This window comes from Gavia stellata, chromosome 4 (genome assembly GCF_030936135.1).
Source record: "Gavia stellata isolate bGavSte3 chromosome 4, bGavSte3.hap2, whole genome shotgun sequence".
Taxonomy (NCBI): Eukaryota; Metazoa; Chordata; class Aves; order Gaviiformes; family Gaviidae; genus Gavia; species Gavia stellata.
Window position 1 is genome coordinate 51,099,692 of NC_082597.1, and position 20,218 is coordinate 51,119,909.

Below are 20,218 nucleotides of genomic sequence, written 5' to 3' on the forward strand. Positions count from 1 at the left end.
CCTGTCTTTAATAAATCCTGGTCACTTCTGCAAAAAATCTGTCTGCTTTCTGTTTTGGGATATTCAGGAAGAAAAATACGGAAAAATGAAATATTTTAGTCTGGGACTTCCTTCCTTTTCACTGCCTCTGTCTCCTTTGTCTTCCTGGTAGATATCTCCAAGACGTGCTAACTCATCCAGGCTGCAGCTGAGCCCAGGAGCCAGAATGGAGTTGGTCCATCCATACTTCTTGGGGCTCACTTTCCAAAATGTTCTAACCTCTAGCATTTTAAAGCTTCTGCCCTTTGAATCCTAAATTATTTGTATATAAGAGCTTCTGCCCCAGCCAAATATTTTCTCTCCGTGGCAGTGGCAAGCAAAAGGAGGTATGAGAACGGTAGGCTTGTGGAGTAGCAGAATAAACCAAGAAAACCTAGGTGATGGGAACCATGTGCTGTGCCTGGCACATGGCACGTGGCTGGGGCTCACGGGCATTGCTGGGTTTAGTAGTAAGAAGGCTTTCTCAGAATAACATTGCCTTGTCCTTGTACTCTGCCAGTGTCCCTGTTTCCCCAACAGGCAGGCATCTATGCTGGCAGCTTGTTTGATTTTCTTGGATTACTTTGTCTATTGGGGACAGACAGACAACCTTAGGGGTGAGCTGATGACTTTGTGAGGGAGTCACCTAAAGTGAAAGAAAGTAGATGAAATGAGAATAAATTAAGACTATATGTTTTTATTCTGGTTAGAGTTTCAGGAGATGAGCCATGGGGCCCCTGCCAGTACAAAAACCTGGTATGGGGGAAGATGAAGCCACGTCATTAGGTGTAACACCACCTGTTATCTACAGCAAAAACTCAAGCTATGTTCTCATAACAAATGAAAGCTATGGCATAGTAGTTTCCCAAATGAGCTGTGATACCAAGATTTCAGTTTACTTTGGAAGATGCTACCAGGATGTAATTTCATAGGTGGGTTTTCTGGGCTGTTATAACTTGTCAAAATACACTTCAATTAGTCCAGTTACTGGAATTCCCTGGAGGAAAGCAGCCTTCAGAGGAATGAAAACCACAGCGTAGCAGCACAAACAGTTTTCCTGTCTGTTGCATAATAGAGTGACTTGCTTAGTTATTCCATGGTTGGTCCTTTCCATGCTAAAAGAAGTATTTGGAAGCAAAAGTCCAGCCTGCGTTCAATGGCCTGATCATTTTTTTGAAGTGAGATTCTGAAATGAGGGGAGAAACCAAAGTAAGGGAAGCTTAGGGAATTTCCTAATCATCTCATTCCCTCCAGGATGAAGGGAGAAAAAAGATTGCTGTGTATGTGGAAGACAGGAAGCATGATTTTGCAATTATGGCGTATGACGGAGACTCCAGAAATCCTGAGTTTTCAGCTCTGCCACAGATCTGTCCACCATTCCCCCCTCTCCTTGCCACAGGCGATATTAAAATCATTCGGGGAGGACTCTGGAGCCTTGTGAGGAAAGACCCATGTTGTCTTTTCTGCCTGATGTTGTTGCAGAATATCAGGACCCATCAGCTCTGCAACACACCTAGATTTCCTCCCACGAACAACAGCAGGGTGGATCTCGGTTCAGGCCATCGTGTGGGTGGGGGTGCAGGACATTTCATGTGCAGTGTAAATAAAGAGATAATGTGTTAGCATTGCTCCAGACAGAAAACGTCTACAGTGTGCGTAAACTATCCTTTGTTTTAAGAAATGGGACCAACACCAGATATTAAATAAAACCTTTGGCCTGAGGCTCTGGACTTTATCGCTTGTTTGGTTTGCTTTTCAGCTCACAAAGCAACACTTTCCCCCTCTAAATACAGCTTATCACACCAAAAATGTGCGTTGCTATTGCAGTTGCCGTGGCAGACACTGCTCCTAAGGAGACGTTCCATGTGGAAAGCAGCAATTCCACACAGCGCAGCTGAAGGCTCACTGAAGCTAGGGAGAACAGCTGGCTTGGCCGATGCATGCTCTGTGATACTGAGTTTGGGCTGACACCATAAAATCTGACCCATCGCTGCTTTATCACTGGTGTAGGGTTGCTGTGTTCCAGCTGCAGTTGCTGGATCAACAGTTGCTGGTGGTCTGCTGAGAAGTTGCTTGGGGGCAGGGGTTGGGGTGTTTCTTCCACTGGTATTTCCAGGTGCACGCAGGCTCAGAGTCACAGAGGAAGAAGATGATGGTTGTCCCCAGAACTCGTCATGTTTCCAAGAGCTGTTATTTGTGTTGGTTTGCGTGGAACTTACTTTTGCCAACGATGTCGCTGGACTTTCACTTATTTCATGTTTTGTAGATAGTTGTTGAGTTTTAGGAGGCCAACGCCCTGCTGCTGGGTCAGGGCGGCATTGAGTTACATCTCGCTGTGCCGGTGAGCCCTGCCGCGCCGTCGGAAGGAGGGATACCCAAAGGAAGCCGTGCTGCCTTGTAGATGCAGCACGCCCTTGGAGACTGCTGGAAAAGGCCCTGTCAGTTAACAGCCAAGCCTTATAGGAGGTTTCTGGCCAAAAATAAATGAAAAGAAAAGCTGCCGAAGGAATAAACTAAATCAGTATGTGTTTCTGTCACTGTCTTTTCTGGTACAGTCCTGCCTTATGTACTTGCTATTGCAAATGAGGTTTGGGCTTGTTCCTGTGTCACAAGCATTTTTTTTTTTTTTATGATGGGAGACATCGTACAGCCAGAGTGTCAGGTCGCCTTCTGCACCTGGAGGTGCAGGCTCTTCTCTGAACCATGTGGATGTCTAACTGCGAATTCGGATTTTCCTAGTAGCCTCAAAAAAAACCCCTCCAACACCACCACCAGTTAAAGCAGAAAGATTTTTATAGGTAGTTAATTAAAAATTGTGTAATGTTAATTATATAGTCTGGCTAGGTACGTTCTCCTGTAATACATAAAATAATAGTTTGAAGGAGGGAATTGGAGAGACAGCTGTTTTTGCATTGGTAAAGAGAGCAGCAGTCTTTATTTTTGAAAACAGCCGGGGGCTGGTTTGGCAGCAGAATCTTAACCCAGCAGCCGTCATGCTTTGCCATTTGCTCAGACAAAGTACGCCTTAAACAAGGTTGACTCCTGAGCAGAAACAGAGACGGTGTGCAATGTATACACGCACTTCGTTCTGTCAGTGACTGTAGGGTCCCAAACCTGCTCAGACCCCTGCCTATCAATGCCATTGGAAAATCAATAGCTTCAGTGCCTTTTTCTTCTCCTTTACCAGCCGCTCCAGTCTCTGCTGCTCTCTCTGTGCATGGGTAGGCTGTCCCGGCTTTTGGCTGCTCCGGTCCTCTCCTCGCTCACCAGTGCTTTCCTCCCTCCTTCCCGAACATGTGGAGGCAGTGGGGATTAACACCCGGGGCGTTCAAAGCCAACTGGCAGAAGGAAAGCATCACAAGCTGTGCATCCACGCTGGACTATGGGGTTTGATTTATACAGCCAAAACCCTGAAAAGTGGTTTGCAAAGATACAATTCAAGAGAAAAATTCAAGCTGACCTCTTGCCACACTTAAGGCTGGGATCTGTGCTAAAGGAAACAGAGGTACCAGCTCCCTGCTACCTTCCACACCAAATGCCAGTATTAACTGGACACTTATTTAGGAAATTTTAAATAAAAAAAATGGCTTCTGAACCTCACTGAAAAAAAAAATCAGAAAAAAATTCTGTCTTGGTGGAAAATGTTTGTGTTTCTTTTTCCAGCAGAAGCTGAGGAAATCATTATTCCCCCTGTCACTCTCCTTCCTGCTTGAAAAAATAGGCAGGAAAGGAGAGAAAAAGCTGGAGAAGGAAGAAAAAAAGAAAAAAACAAATTCATTATTTAAAAGTAGGAGGGGTTTTTTGTTACGGAAAAACTTGCAACATACCTTTGACACAGCTGAGTCCACCCATCCGGTGGGAGGGCTGCGTGCCTGCCCGGCGTGGGTTAGGAGACAGACCAATTGCCTTTCTGTGATGGAGGGACACGGTGGTAGCACCCTGCCCCAGCTCCAGGGTCCTCCAGCAGCTGCAGCACAAGGCAGGGGAGAGAAGAGAGATGGAGGAGATGGCAGACAGTGGGAATAGACTAAGTCAGTGCTAAGAGTGGGAAACCAGAAGGAATCCACACTGTGAACTGTCTGGGAAAATTTATCACTTTGTGTAAATGCAGACATGAGAATTTGACTCAAAGGTGTTTTTTTCCAGATTAAACCCAATGTCTTAAATTCCACATGAAGCAACTGGCAGAATAGAGGTGAGGTGCAGATGTTGGAGGATGCTTTGGTAAGCAGTGGCAGTGGATCAGCTATGGTCTTGGTGTAACTTTTCATGGATTTTCGAGAAATTGTCATGACAGCACCTGCATGCACAGATAGGAGATATTTTCAGATACTTTCATGAGTTACCTGTGGTCACTGGATGACTGAAAACAGAACAGGGCAAAACTTCACTGTCTCCATCTTCAATGCATGGGAGCTCCTCTGTGCAGAGCCTTCCTAGCTCTGCAGGTCAAAAGCTTCAGGAGGATCTGCTCTGTACAGAGCCACGAGGTCAGAGCCCGAGCCTTGTCCCAAGCACATGCGTGCATATTTGTCTTCATAACGTTTCAGCCTTTCTAGCTCAAATAGCTACTGACCCCTTTGGTTGTCTGCTCCCTTTGGTTATCAGTGGATCCTCAGTGGACTTCCAGATTCCAGTATGCTCAATTCCATACCTGAGATTATTGGGGACAATTTATTATTTGCATTTCTGGGACCTGTTAAATTAGGTTCTCTGATTAATACTGCAGAGGCGTAGCAGGGCTCCGTCAGCATCTAAAGATGTGCACCTTTCAAAGCAGTGGTCATGAGTAGGAAATCCAGCATGGATGAGATGCTGGGCTGTTGGCTTCTCTGGTGCTTTCCCTTTTTTACCTGTGTAGGCCCAGCTCTTTGGAGTTATTTCAACATAATCATGGCAATCTCTGTGTACATAAACTAATACATGCAAAGCCTTTTTCAGAACCTGCGCCTGAGATTGCAAACTCTCTGGTGCAGTGTCTCTCCTCCCTACATGTTTGTATTTAACACAAGGCCAGTCTCACGGGGAGTTTCCAGACAGTGCAGCGTGGAAGCCATAAAATACAGTAGCTCAGATATATGAAAGGCTAAGAGGCTGTTGGTTCAGAGTTCCTGGAAAGTCTGGGATGGTGTACAAATGAGGTAATATCTAAAACATCTTCAAATACGTTTCTAAAGCAAATGTTGCACAATTAAATTAAGGCTTCAAAGGAATAAAAAGTAGAGGCAGATTTGTTTTTCTGTTGAACAGGACAAGTGTGTCATGTTTAATGATTCCCATAGAAAAACGCAGACTTCAAATTTAAAGCCACAGCCATGTTGTCAATCTAACAAAGTATATGGGATTGGGACATACAGAGCTGTAGAGTGTTGCAAAAAACCTGAGGAGTTCTCACCATCTCTTTGTAGTAGCTTTCTGTTTTTGTCTAATATGTGTATTCACACAGTAATTTCATTTTTTCTCAGGGTCAGAGACCAAAGAGCACCAGAGCTGTGCTGCAGATTGCTTCAGCTGTCTTCTGCTGTCCCTGCATGTACCTCTGGTCTTATTTGATAGATACTCTCAAGCTGTGTTTCTTAATGAAACTGTCTTTAAAATAGCAATCTGTGGGTTTACAGAGCTACAGATTTTTTACAGTTGTCTATCTGAGGAAATTTTATATGTTGTTTGAAATTACTCCTTTAAGCTTATGATGTTCAGCTGTTCTGAACGTACTTCTGTTCTCTGCAAAAGGTGTGCTCCTGCGGCATTTCCAGACACAAGTGTCCTTGGTTGACTGAGTTTCTCTGCTTGCATGTGGAAATAATTGCATGACACAAAGAACAGTATTAAAAATTGCCTCTGCTTTCCTTGCTTGGTTTGCAGAAGAGGGCTGTTGAGTCTCTTTGTTGAACACTTTGGACCTGGATTGTTTAAAAAGGACTAGTGGCTTCTTGTGGTGATCCAGGGATTCTTGACCCAAGTCTCACAATCCACCTGCACAGAGCTTCCTGAAAACATTGAGACTCTTCACAGTTTTCAGCATGACTGTCCCCATTCACTTGGCAATTTTGGAAGTGAAAATCTTCATAAAGCTTTAAATCCCAAGACAGCTTGAGCAAGGACTTTTCATGGGATGCCTAAAGTTCTCAAACGTTTCAAATACAGTATAAATATCACTAAATAATGTCTAGTAAATAATGTGTCTCGAAAAGCCTGAGTTGTAGCGGTACCTTCATGTTCTTTCTTGTCAACCTCTTTCGAGTAGACAAGAAGCTCTCGTATTCAATCTACAAAACTGAATAAAGATACTTAAATAGGTCAGTCTTGTGGCTTTAGGACACAACTCCTAGGCTGTATAACAGACTTAGAAAGCTGGAATCTCCCAAAATGAGAGAAAACCAAAGCATTGCAGCCAAATTTTAATCTGTCTTATGCACTTGAACTTGTGAACTTGCACATGAACTCTCTGTGCCTGTCATTAGCATATTTACACACACTGAAGTGCAAGTGGAAGGTCAGGTTAGATAGCTGGGCACTGCTCGTGTGGTTTGTACACAGCGAAGTTGGGCTTGCATATGCTGATGTGGTATGGCGTATTTCCGCAAATGGAAATTTGAGGCCACTTTTGCAGAATGTGTTAACCTCGCATCGCCAGATCGTTTGGCTCTTCTCTGAGGAGCACACACACAAAATTAGGTAACACACGTTGAATGTGAAGCTCGAAATATTTAGCCCTGTCTAACATTGCAATCAATTAGAAGGTTCATTGAAGGGTGTGTTTGATTTCTTTAATAAAGTCAGCCAACGCATAGCAGTTACATCTGAAGAAGGAAGGAAGAGAAAGAAGTTAATGTTTACAGTTCTGGCGCTAAAATTCTCAGCATTGTAAAAAACCTCCTGATCTCTTTGTTTATGAGTTTGTAGAACTAGAAAGATACTTGTTTAAGGAAAAAACCCAATAATTCTTTTTTAAGGTTGCTTTTCCATTATTACATCTAGGAGGTAGCTGTGATGTCAGGAACAGTTGTCAAGGAAATAACAGCCCTTCTCTCTTGTTTGTAGCAGGATTTCAGATTTGGCTCCCCCAGGAACACAAGCATCATTTGTATTTGTGCATCTCTGGGACAGAACAGATTTGTCTAGTTTTTTGTTTTGCCTTTTGGTTTTGTTTCAATCTTACTTAGGTTAGGCATAGCTGTGTAAAAATCGCAAACCAAGTAAAACAAACCTTTTATGGTCTGTCTCATCTTCCAGCCCTTTCATTTCTGATGTTAAAACATTTTTATTTCTGATTTGCTATGTACAAAAGCCAAAATGAATGAAATTTCAGTTCTGGATCAAAATCTGGCAGCTCGTAGACTACAAAACTGTGAGGGAAAACATTGTTCTGTATGCATGAGACATGAGAATTAATTGTTTAAGCAAAAGATTTTTTCAGACATTTAGGTTTTGCATATGAATTGTCCCACTAATACTGGCATAAATCTTCTACAAATACGGTAAGTAATACAAATGTTTGCTGATAGCTTGTTTGATTTTGAACTTGCTTCAGGTGCTTGGCAAAATACAATTCCTGAGTGAGTAAAAGAGTAATTGGGTCTGCAGCCTTCAAGTGCGAGGCTGCAGCTGTGAGTCACCTCATTACTTTCCGTACTGTCTTGGGAACTCTAATGACTGCAGCTGGTCAGCATGCCGTGTCACCCGGTACCAGCCGTGTCACAGGGCAGCCACGAGCCATGCCGGTGAGCACATCGCGCGGGATGGTAGGTCAGTGCTGACTCAGAGGGGAAAGGAGTACTCATCAAACCCGTGGCAGTGTAAAGTGCTCTGTGAATTAGGACTTCTGTTTATGAAATTACTTCACCCGTGCACCCATTTTCATCCTTTTTCTCACAGGGTAGTGTGACAGGTCTCTAACCTGAATTTGTGGAAATGAAATCAAAAAGGGGATGAATTTGACTTGCAGATATCTGAGACTTTCATATTTTTTTATTAAGATTTTGAAAATGTGTGTGTGGTAGATATATATATATGTATACACACAAATATAATCTCACATTTGCTTTATAGATAATTAAAAGTCCTGTGAGTGTGACCTTCTAAAATTACTGCCCTATTGGTCAGCTGAAATTGCTTTTAGGCAGTGCCGATCTGTCAAACCGGTCATGAGATTCCAAATCGGTTTCTTTCAGATCTGCAAGTGACTTGGCACTTGAGAGGGCGGGTTGCAATGCTAAGCCCCCCACTAATCTGGAAATGGAGAGAAGCAGATGCCACCTGAAGCTCTCCTTCCCGACACCTATGGAAAGCCTTGCCTTCTGACTCAGGCTGTTGAATCGCACTTGGCAAGCCAGGCGTAGCGAGCGACTGTAGCTGAGCGGTGTATTTTAGTACCAGTACCTGTTTTTTCCTGTGGATTTTGAAATGTCGAAAAGTCTACTAAAGTTCGTAAACCTTTAAGGCACTGACACAAGTAAAGGAGGAAAAAAAGGAACCAGGAGGGGTCTAAGTCCATTTTGCTTATGGCATTTTGTGAAGTCTTTTACATCTGTGCAAAATGTCTGTAAAGAGACACTAAACTAACCCGTTGCATTTTGTTTACTTGCTTTGCATGGGTGTAAATGATTAAATAAAATGCCAAGCAGTGGAGGATTCAGCATAATGATAGTACTGTTTTAGCTTGCTCTGCATGACTTGTTCTATTAATATATGTTCGTGGTCAGGAAGGAACGCAGTCTCACTTCGCTAAAATCTGAAACTCAGTAAAGCATAATATGTGCAGTATTAATTTTGGTTTGACACCTGCCAGGCAAAAATCCTCACCAGCCAAAGGCATTCTTCTCAACCAAGCTCCATCTGTTGCGCAGATCTTTGGTTATGATATTTCTAACTACTCAAGCCAAAGCAAAAAGAAAAGCCAACTTGAAGAAAAAAATCTCTAGGAGGAATGAGCAGTTTTATCAAGGCTAAATATAATGGCTTGTTGTCATATTTCATTGAAGTCCTGTAAGGGAAACACATGTGATTAGTTGTGTTGTATAAGAAAACAGTCCTTCATACTGGCAGTTATGATTTCTGTTGTTGCATGAAAAGAACATCAATAGCTAAAGTCCAAGCACATGATTTTATTGTTGAAATGCTGCAGCCTTTAGAAAGATTTCTTGGTAGTAAAGTTGCTAATAAAAAATTTACTCACTTATTGTACTCGGCAGATAAACATCCCAAGGAGTCTGCTGTGATTCTTGCACGCAAAGGAGCAGTAGGATTACCATTTGTCTCAGCTCTTTGAAAGACGCATCAGCCTATTTGAAATAAGCATTCAAGTAGTGTCTGTCAAAAGAAGTTAACTTCCAATCCCCTGACAAAAGTTGCATGATGAGTTTGTCACCTAACTGACAAAATAATAATTAATTGCTTCAGTTGTCTTTGTTTTGCACTTAGAATGGGTGAATTACTCTGTCAGAGCTGCCCGGCCCACCTGGGTAAATGTTTGCCTCCTATGAAACCATGAGAAGTCTACTGCAAATATGAATGCGCTTTATGATCGCCATGACTTTGTACAACCATCCGCTGATTGTTAATTATTATTTGTGATAGCGTGGAGGAGAAACTTGACTGAGGGAAATGATGGCTCTGTGTGCTTCAGACCAATAATTAATGGTTGAAAGTGTCGTGAGTATTATCAAACTCCACTGAATTCACTGAGAACTGGAGAGCATGCAAAAGTATATGGTAATCCGCTGGCATACTTCAGAATTTGATTTTCAGCATTATTTCTAGAGTTGACTCTTGGTGTGACTGCCAGCATGTAAATCAGAGATTCTCCTCTCTTCTCTCTCAGGCTATCAGATACCTTTCTGCTGTCTAACAACTAGTTGCACCTGGCTTCCAAAAAAATGGTCGTACATCTTTCCATGTAACTTTTCAAGCCATATTTGTTCATTGGGAAAAAAAATCTTTGGCCGAGGTCTGAATGCTCAGTATCTGTATTTAAGCAGTTCTTCCAAATAATTCCTAAAAGCTCAGGTGTTCCTCAGACCCTCCCAAATGTGTAGATTTTTTTTTTCCTTAGTGTAACACTGCATGCTGAACCTGTTCATGCATTTATACCAAAAGTATCACTGCAAGGATGCCATCATTAGCTGTGACTTCAGTGCTGATGCATATAGCTTATTTACTTACAGCAATATAGAAATCTATAGGAAATATCAAGCAAATTTTACTTCCATTTCAGGGCCTACAGCAGCATCAAACGCTGCTAAAAATAAAAAAGTATAAAAACACATATGATTAAGTCCAGTCCTGTCTGTAATGTAGGGTAATCCTGCTTGAAAAGAGAGCAGATATTATAGTATGTTGTGTTTGTGTTTTCTTTGCATAGGTATTCTTTTCCTTGCATGGAAGGAAATTGCAGTCGCCGTTTTATTTATTAAATTAATTATTTGATTTCATGGTATGCAACAGCAGAGGAATACTAGGTGGGATTGTACTTATTTTTTTGCACATGAAACAGAATAACATCCACACTATTAACTGCTGAAACTTCCTCCCTGCTCTTCCTGATAAAAGGCAAATGAAGAAGTGAAAACCCAATCTCTTTCAACTTCTTAAACCCAGTGATTGCTCCCTATGGCTTGAAAATGGTGAAAACTTAAGACAGCAAGGATTTATTTAGGGACTTCTCTGTAAGTCTGTTTAACGTGGATTAATACTGAAGGCCATCAGTATAGCAGAGATCTGTGGAGGTACAAAACCTGTTAAACAGATTAAAAAAAAGTTCAGGAAAACTGCATAGCTACTGGAACTCAGTAGTGGGAATACAACTGAAACCTTTTATCATGAAATCTGAATGTTTATGTTTCAGGTTTTAGCAGTCTGCTGCCATATCCGCAGCTACTAGGCAGTCATTAGCAAGTGATAAAGAATATATGAATTAGCTGCTGGTATTGAGCCAAAACAGAAACATCTGCGTTCTTGAATTGCCTGTAGATTTACAAAATTTTATGCTGTCTTTTTTCCCTGCCCTAATACCCCAAATATATTTAATGTCACAAAGTGTGATGCTTTAGAGCTCACGCAGGAGAAGAGGTTGCCAACAAAGGAATATATATGTACTTTTGAATTACATCAGTAATGCAGAGTCCTGGCAAGCTTTTGGCAGGAAGGAGCTGAATTTGGTACCGTGAGTGGATTCTGCTTCACTTGAGGGAGACCGTTTAAAGTTGCCATAAATTGGATTATCACGGGATCATGGCCACAATTTATTCTGCATGTTGGTTGTCATAGTATTACATTCCAGTTTATTTAAGACAGAGAACGTCCTATCTTTTAATACAAGTCATAAAAAACAGCACGATATGGAAGAATGCAGACAGTCTTAAAAATTTATTTCGTATGTGCTTTAATTTTGATTAGTGCTTTTCATAATTTAATTATGAGACATGGAAATGTAAATTACCGTGATAGAAGTATGGTTACGAGTAAGTGTTTTATGATCACTACTTGACAAATGTTGGTTTTATTCATGCACATTCTGTATATTAATGACTGTTTGCATTCATCAGATCAGAAGCTATCGAGCTACAGAAACTTTACAATCCTGCATTTGTGAAGAATAACCGTGGCATATACTCAGACAAACATAAAATTCTCTGTCAAATTTGTTTTGCTGTAACGTGGTCAGTTGAAAAAAATGTGCCACTTTCTAAACCCTTGTTTTAGGTGTTTTTCTTTTAATGTGCTGATGGTACAGAGTCCATTCTGTAGTTTAGTGTGAGTATTTAACTGGCCAAGATTTGATTTTGATTACATTAGAGAAGCTAGTATTTATTCTGGATTTATACAGGCATTCTTGGGAAGGTAACTGGGCCTGTTGTTCCTACAAAGGTGCAGGTTTTCCATCACCGGGATTTCTCTGGGCTGAATCAACTCTATGGGAGGAAGAAGAGGGAGTTCCCAAGCAGAGATCGGAGATCAGCACATGCTTGGCAGTCATCGTTAAATGGTGTCCTCTGATAGCCTCAAATGGGACGGACGTGGGCATGGCTATCTCTTTGGTAGTGAGCAGAAGCCTACAGAGGAGGCAACTGGCACAGATAAGTGGAACAGCTACCACAGTCTTCCACCTTGCAGCTGCCCATGTAAGTCACCGCTTGCATTCGGCAGGAGAGAAGAAATAGCTGCACACATCCTAAAAGCAGGAGAAGGCTACACATCTTCTCAAAGTTATTTTAATCTTCTTCTGTACGTTATTTTAATCTGAGTGTATTAACTTTATATATGGAAATATATCTATAAGGGGGTCAGCCATCTTGCTTCAAATAGTACAAGATTTGGTTCAATTTTTTCTTGCTCCTTGGTCAAACACTTTTTGAAATCCACTGACATCAGGAGGCGAGCCATAGTGGTTTTGAATAGACTTTGGATGAGCTGTGTGACCCATGCTGTTTGCAGATGTATAGAAACGATATGTATATGGTGATATATAGAAGAGAAATATTTTTTCCATGTTCCCTGGAGCATGATTATTTGGAGCTGTTGCAAAACACTAGTGTTCCCTTCCCAGCCTTTGAATCAGTCTGGTGTTTAATTAGCAACAACGACAACAAGAAAAAGAACAACACCCAAATTATATAGTAGGGCTTGGTTTCTGGATAGTCTGTCCTACTTTTTTCACTGATCAGTGATTTGAGCTTGTTTCTTGTGTTTAAACAAGAATTCGTGTTTAAATCAGACCCTTCTAAAGTTCGCAGCAATTAAATAACCTTCTAATGCTTCATGATCATTTTTAACTTGTACAAGAGGGAGTAAGTGCTACGTTCTCCATGCAGACCTGCCAGGTGTCGTATATCTAGCGTGATACTTTCCCATCTGGCACTCCAGTCATTCATTGCCACAGGTTGGCTTCGAGCTCATGAATTTGGATGTGCTGTAGGAAGAGGGCAGGCATTTGCCTGCGGTTCGGCCTGTTAGAACAGGGTTGGAGAGAACAGCTGAACAAGAAAGCAGAAGAGCACCCGTACAAAGGGAGGCCCACTGTCACCTCCCATCTCCTTTTCTAACAAACTGAGCCAAGCCACCCCTGCAGTTATCCAGCACCTTCTGTTTATTCCACCCTTCTCACCAGGACCGCCACCATCATCTGCCCTTTGACTTCAGTGATCCACAGCACGCACCGGGATCCCTCAAAATTCTTACTTTCTCTTTTCCCTTTCATCCAGTATCTCTGGCGGCTCAAGGGGGGCTGCAGCTCTCAGAAGTCTCCGATCCCTCAATTAGTGGGAGTGGTACATACTTACCTTCCAATTCAGGTTTTGCAACCCCACCTCACTGCTCTTGAAAGCCTGTCCCAACCTGATCCGTCAAGTGTGTTCTGCTTCATGACCCACTTCTACCGTTGCGCTCAGGCCAAGGGGATTTCACTTTAAAGCAAATATACTTGGTTATGTGCAAGTTGTTTGCTATTGTAACATTCAGTCATTAAATAATTTCTGGAACATAACACAGCTGCCAAAACACACAGCACACAGTCTGGCAACCATGACGATGCCCGTTCAGTACCCACTGCCGGGTCTGTGGTTCAGGCTAGTTGAACAAGTGCACTGCACTCCGAGGAGGCTGGAGGGAGGCAGAGCCTGGCACCAGGTTCTTTACTATATATGTTTCCCTTTAGCTGAAGTGCCCCAAATGTCACTGGCTGCTGGCACGTTAGCCACGATGGTTCTGTGGAGCTTCAAAGTCACTTTTAGCATAATTTCCTATAGTAACCAAGGCTGTGCACTCCTCCACTGTGGGCCATTGCGTGTATGCAGGTACCTCTAGTAGCTTTTGAACCTGTTGGCCAACTTCAAGAAGCCTACCTAGTTGCTGTTGTGGAAAGGAGCAATTTCATGAGTGCCTTGAGAATCGGTAAGCAGCTGGAGGAGAGAAGTCCTGAAGCACGAGTCAGCTGTAGGACTCACACCTGGGGTAAACAAGGCTTCTTTGGTTTGCTGCTTGTGGAACAGCTTGATCTAACTTTAGCACTTCTCAGGGAAGAACTGTACTCCAGATGTCAGGAAAGATGATTAAAGAGGACTCTGAAATGCTTGCTTTGAACTCTTCAGAAATTATGAGCAGGATCTGTTAAGAGGGTCAAGTGAACAACAGTTAGTAATTTGAGTGCGGATCACTGAAGGACTCTGTACACCTATCTGTAGGAGATGCTGAGGCCAGATGCATGCCTGAGCAATTACTCCTTTTTACAGTCCCATTCCAGCTATGCAGAATCTGAAGCCCAGAATCACCTACTTGTTTCTGATGTGATTATATACAAATTAGAGCATTTGCTTAGCATTGTTTCTGCCAAAGACTCTTGCATTCAGTTTTGCCCTGTTTCAGCATACTCTTTGCTTCCCAGGAGAGTTTTCTCCCCACCAGGCTCCATTCTGGAGGCTGGGAAGCACTCTTAACCCTTCGCAGGGAAATCTTTATTTTTGCTGGAATGATTTATCAGGAGAAACGGAATGAAGAGGAGCATGACTGTGCACGTCAGCATTAGGATGTGCAGCTCAGAGACACCTGGATTCCCATCTCCTCTTCCAGGGCTGCTTCTGTCTTCTTATCCAACGAGTGCGTACACAGCCATTTAAATGGATAAAATGCACAGGCAGCAGTGGAAGCAGAGACCAGTCCCCAGAACAACCTTTCCCAAAGGACACATTTATTAGATATAGTTATTAGATAAGAGGTGGGCCATTGTATCCCTGGCTCTCCAACTGTCTCCTGAACTGCCTGTGGAGTTGTCCCTGCAGGATTAGGCAGCAGCTGATTTTCAGCACTTTGGATTCAGGTACATAATTTCCACCAGAGTCCCTTTTACACAGCAAAGTGCAAAAGCCAAAAAGTTGGTTTTGTGTTGAATCCTGTAAAAATGTATTGACTGCATAAGGGAGAAGGCTCCCTGAAACTCCAACAGATGCTTTTGGTTATGCACAGAGAAGTCATGCTTACATGGAGAAGGGTCCTTTAGACAAAACCGTAAGGCACTTTGGGCTGTCGGCAGTTCTGAGGAATCAGCTGGGTACTTTGTAGACCACCCAAAAATGCCTCAGCACTTTTTGCTGCTGTGTCCTGTGTTGGAGCCAAGCTCTCTTGCTCCCCACTCAGTTCCAGCAGCATGGCGAGTGGGAGGTCAGTTCCTTGATGCTGATAAAGATTTTCCCATGGCACAAGACAGGCTAAGAGATGATACCAGCTTTTTTCATCACCTAGAGATGGTGATGAGAAAGCAAAAGCAAAAAACCAGTGTGTAAGTGATTCAAAGCCCATTGTCACTGGACTTTATCTTGCATCCTCCCACTTGTGCCAAGCAGGACAGAGCTGGGGTGAGTTTATTTTCCATCCCCCTGATTGTTGCAACATCTTGTTGGAGTCTCCTACTTAAAGCTGGAGAGGTCCTGAAGACAAAGAAATGCAAAAGTGGTGACCAGCTGCCTTTACCCCATGTATAGCTTTGGTATCTGGGTTACTTTCTTTTGTCTGGTACGTATCTGTCATACTGTCTATTTATATCCAGTTGTGTTTCCCGTCCACGCTCACCAGCACCCTTGTATCTCCCGGTCTGTGCAGTGGTCTGGAAGCACAGATATACACACAGGCCAGAAGCTGTCAACATCACCTGTTTTTTTAACTGGGACAGCTAGGATAAAGGCTTAGTATGGATGAGCTTCCTTGACCAGTGAGAGCTGGAAACGGGGAGAAGCACGTTCCCTTGTGCTGCAACTTAGAATAGGAGCTGCAGGTCTTTCTCTGGGTCCGTTTCAGCTCCAAAACCAGGGTGGAGAGTGTCCTCCCCACCTCCAGCCCAGCGAAAGGGGATTTTCATGGTCCCAAGCACTGCGCCAGTGAGCTGGCCGGCAGTCCCAGGAGAGCAGCTCTGCACCATGCTGGCTCGCTCCCCAGCACAAAGCCGTCGGCTCCCCGTTCCTCAGGGACTTAATGGCTTCAGTGCAAGCAGCAAGACTTCAGCCTCTAAACCTCCACAGCGGCTGGCCCTGGCGCTTTGTGGCATAGACTGTGTCCACATGTCCAAGAGATGGACGTGGTGTTTCACTCGGTGTGCTCGCTGGAGGTGACCGCACCGCAAATTGCCTTCTCCGGGGAAACCCTCGACACTCTCCGGTGGTGCCCCAAGCCCCGCTTCTTCCCGTTTCTAACAGTGTAGTCCTCGATGTCCTAAGCTGAAGCATGTATCTGACATAAGCACATACACCTCCACATCGGATCCACCTAAAGCAAGAAGAGCTTCACATTTTTTGCAGAATTGAGGTCTTGGTATCCTAAACGTACCTTTCAAATGCAACTGCAGAATCTGCACAATTGAAACTTTTGCTTTAATCACGTTACCTCCCTCAGGCAGTTCCTGACAAATGGAGATTATAAATGAGGGTCTGTAGTAAACATAACTAAAAAAAGGCATCTTTACTGTTTTTGCAGCATACAAAGCAGCTTGGGTGCTGAGCACAGAAAACTCATTTCCCTTTTACCTGAAATGTGATTATATTTATTAAATTAAGAATGGCATTAATCCTAGAACATAACCAAATCTTTTTGTGATTTTGCATTTGTCGTAACTAAAAGATCTCACTAAATATTTCTCTATATCTCTAAATAATATTGCCTGTCATGTAATACTTGTCTCAGATTTTCCTCAGTGACTTTGTATCACAGCTGAAAAAGAGCTATCACAGAAAATAAAATGGGACTAAAATAACAGTCCTTTGTATTAAATTTAACATTTGGCTTCTGTCCCAGAGTTTTCCATATCCATATTAGAATCAGATGGTAGCATAAGATGAAAAGATTTCCTGGATGGGTTTTATTCTTATTCTTATTAAAGGGCTGATAACAGGCTGAAGGCAAGATACTTGTTGTAGTAAAAAAATCTGCCTAATATCAAAGGCTGGATGGACAAGCTGACATGTATTATTGTTAGGCCTCCCTGCTTGATCACCTCTCAGTACCATAAAATCATTCTGCTAGTGAACATGAAGTATAAAAATTCCAGCGTGACAGCAAAAAGCCCAGGCTGGCAGGTTGCGCTCCTTTGGGCACACTGCTTTATGCTTAGTAGCTGACCATAAGCCAGTGTAAGGGTTTAATATCAAAAAGTAGTGTTGACAACAGCACAGTATAGCTATATTTATTTTAAATTTTAGTTCTTCTCAAATATTTGCATTCATGAAAGGCACTCTGTCATCCTGACTTACCTGTGGAGCTGGTGTCCTGTGTGATGTGACAGCACAGGGCAGCCCCACCAGTATTGCTCAGCATTCTTCAGGAGCTGTGCATCTTCTGCCCTGTCCCTGAACCAGCCACTTGCCACAGGTTTATTTGGCAATCTGGAGACAGAAGGATCAAAGGGACCTAAATACTCTTCAGAAAGCAATTTTCGGTTTACTCAAAGCAGCTTTGTATAGTACTTATGTATGATTGGGCTTAAATGGTACAATCGTTTGCAGGCACTGGGTATTCCATGCAAAACCAATTACTTTGATGAAATGAAGGAGTGGTGCCTTCTAGTGTTGCTGTTCTACTGTAGTAGAGAGTGCAAGCATGATATTGGAGCTATAAATTAGATTTTGCAAAGCGGCTCTTCTGTAGCACGTCTGCTGCTTCAGACTGACAGGCTATAATTAGCATTTTCTTGGGGATATTTTTGCTCTGACGCAGTATCTTCAGCAAAAAAAGTAGAGAAGCAATTGCAGGCTGCATTGACCCTTCATTTCAGCTTGTAATCGCAAAGGGTATCGAAGAGCAAATACGCTTTATAGATATTTTATGCTGCTTTTCTAAATGCACCTTTTTAAAGCAACTGGTATGCGGTTTGAATTTGCAGGCAGAGAATCATTTCACCAGCACTGGGTGTTTACAGCGTCGACGTCAACATCTGAGCTTATACCCAGTGCTCCTTTTACAGTCAATGGAGAGAAATGTGCGCATTTAGAGGAGTAATTCATCTGATTATTTTAGACCTCTTCTTTCCAGTGAGATGGATTGTATTCTAGAATAGCCTGTTTCTCTCCTTAGTGATAATTAATCCCAGTATAATTAGTTCAGGAGGGGCTATCTGTAGTTAGGTGAGATGGATCCCATGCAGCCTGTTTCTAAATAGGACTGTATTCTCACTCTGCTATTAACACTATTTGTATTAATACTTTTTTTTTTTTTTAATTATCAGATTACCATAGGGAATACACAAATAGATCACTTGTCCTTGCAAGAAATACTTGGTTCAGTCCCTAAGAGATTTTTACCAATGATAATTACAGCTACCTTAATGGTTCCCTTGAAAGCTGTTTTGGTAGTTGTATTGATCCTGTCCTCCCTGACTCAGGTACCAGTTCGATGCTAAACATCTTCTCGGATGAAGAGTGCATTCTGGGACATGTTGGGTACTTGGGCAATACTAAGGGACATAGAGCAGAAATCTCTGAGAGAACATGTGACTTCCTTGCACTCTCCTGAAAACAGCTTCAAGGAGGCCAGATGAATGGGGCTGTAGCACATACATTCCTGTTTTCAGGAGTGTTACTACAACTGGAATGAGGGATAAGGAAGCCTAATTTGTACTGGGATGCCCTGTTCATTTGGGTTCACCTGAACCGTGCTTATGGGTTCATTCAAATAGAAGAAAAGCCCCCAAAGCTGGTCTCCTCAAGACAAGTTTGCCAATTATGACAGGGCACAAAGGGTAAGTAGCATCTTAGGAGGCCAAAGAATTTCCTGTGAACAGCCCTCATATCTAGTAACTAAGGAATCAAAGTTATTTCTGAAGTGTATAAACAGAGGCACAGAATAGGAGTAATAAGGTACTATTGGTCCCATATTTGTCATTTGTCACTATATCATACTGGTGCAAGCAGATTGATTTTCAGAGGGTGATGGCTGCTGGAAGCGTGTTTCTTGAAAACCTTTCTTGTTCACTACCCCAAAATCTATTAATTGCCTTTGGAAGTCTTGGCTTTGGAGTAGAATTTTGATATCTGGATTATTGACACCCAAAACCGCAAGGCTCCCTAGTATGGTCCACTGAGCATTAGTTTTCTTCTAATTAATCTTCTGGTTGATTATGTAATTAATTTTTCTAGGTGTGTATGTATTCTGTTTCTTTAATTAATCAATTCTTTCGCCTTAGCTTTGTTTATTCCCTCCTTTGTCAAGGTCTTACATTAATATTTGCAGCATTGCCTAGTGACATGTGTATGCATTTTCTTTCTCTTTTTCTTTTTTTACAGATGTAACTGAAATTGCACCGTGTATTTTGAAGACTTCACCAACAGATCAGCAGCTGAACAAGCTTGCGAGGAGACTGGGACCTGAATGGGAGCATGTAGTTCTGTGCTTGGGTTTGTCCCATACTGACATCTATCGATGTAAAGTCAATCACCCTCACAACCTGCAGTCGCAGATCGTAGCCGCGTTTGTTCTGTGGAGACAGCGTTTGGGGAAAAAAGCAACAATCCAAAGTCTGCAATCCAGTCTGATGGCAGAAGAAGTGGATCCTACGGTGATACAGTACATGCTTGAGTGAAGCCTTGCTATTGATTGGGAGCTTTCAAGTACTTCGTTAAATTAAATGGAGAGGATTCACTGAAATGTATGTTGAAGATCTGATGCCTCAAACTGGAAAAAAATGGGGTTTGTAACTGCGGTTTTATTAAGCTTAAACATTCCAGTTTTCTGTGGCATCTTGTGACTTGTAATTCTTTTCAAGCCAGATTAATTTTTAGCAGGCATTAAAAAATGGATCACTCTTTCCTGTTTGCTTTTGTACTATTCCAGTGGGGATATAGGGTGACACTTAAAGTTCTTGCAAGCAGGAGGCCCTGCAGTGAGTTCAGCAAGGTTTTTGGTTTCATTGCAGGAGCGACACTTGGTTTAACCTGTTTTCTGGACTATATAGGAGCCTTTTTTACTGCTGTGCCGTGCTAGTTCCCTAATATCCCAGCAAGAAATGAGAACAATCACTGTTACTAATTTAACAATTTTACAACAGTTATTCCAGGTGGCTAATTTCACATTTATAAAGTTTTAGCACATACAGTTTCTTGCTAGGATAGATGGCTGCCACCGTAGTCTGCCTTTGAAACTGGCCCTAAGTGGAAATAACAGGAACCTAGTGTGCCTGTGAGGGTTTCTCCCATTATTATTTAATGGGTGTAGGTTTCTGCAAGGA

The 20,218-nt window shown here is 42.4% G+C and overlaps 1 protein-coding gene across 1 annotated transcript in view; it reads left to right on the forward strand.

The window, feature by feature from the left end:
- The window catches only part of CRADD (CASP2 and RIPK1 domain containing adaptor with death domain), a 79,848-nt gene extending 60,060 nt beyond the window's left edge, over positions 1-19,788 (forward strand). The window contains exon 3 of the mRNA XM_059816223.1: positions 19,278-19,788. Within this exon, the coding sequence (XP_059672206.1) occupies positions 19,278-19,573 (296 nt within the window). The 3' untranslated portion in view covers positions 19,574-19,788. The remainder of the gene's footprint in view (positions 1-19,277) is intronic.
- The last annotated feature ends 430 nt before the right edge of the window (positions 19,789-20,218 follow it).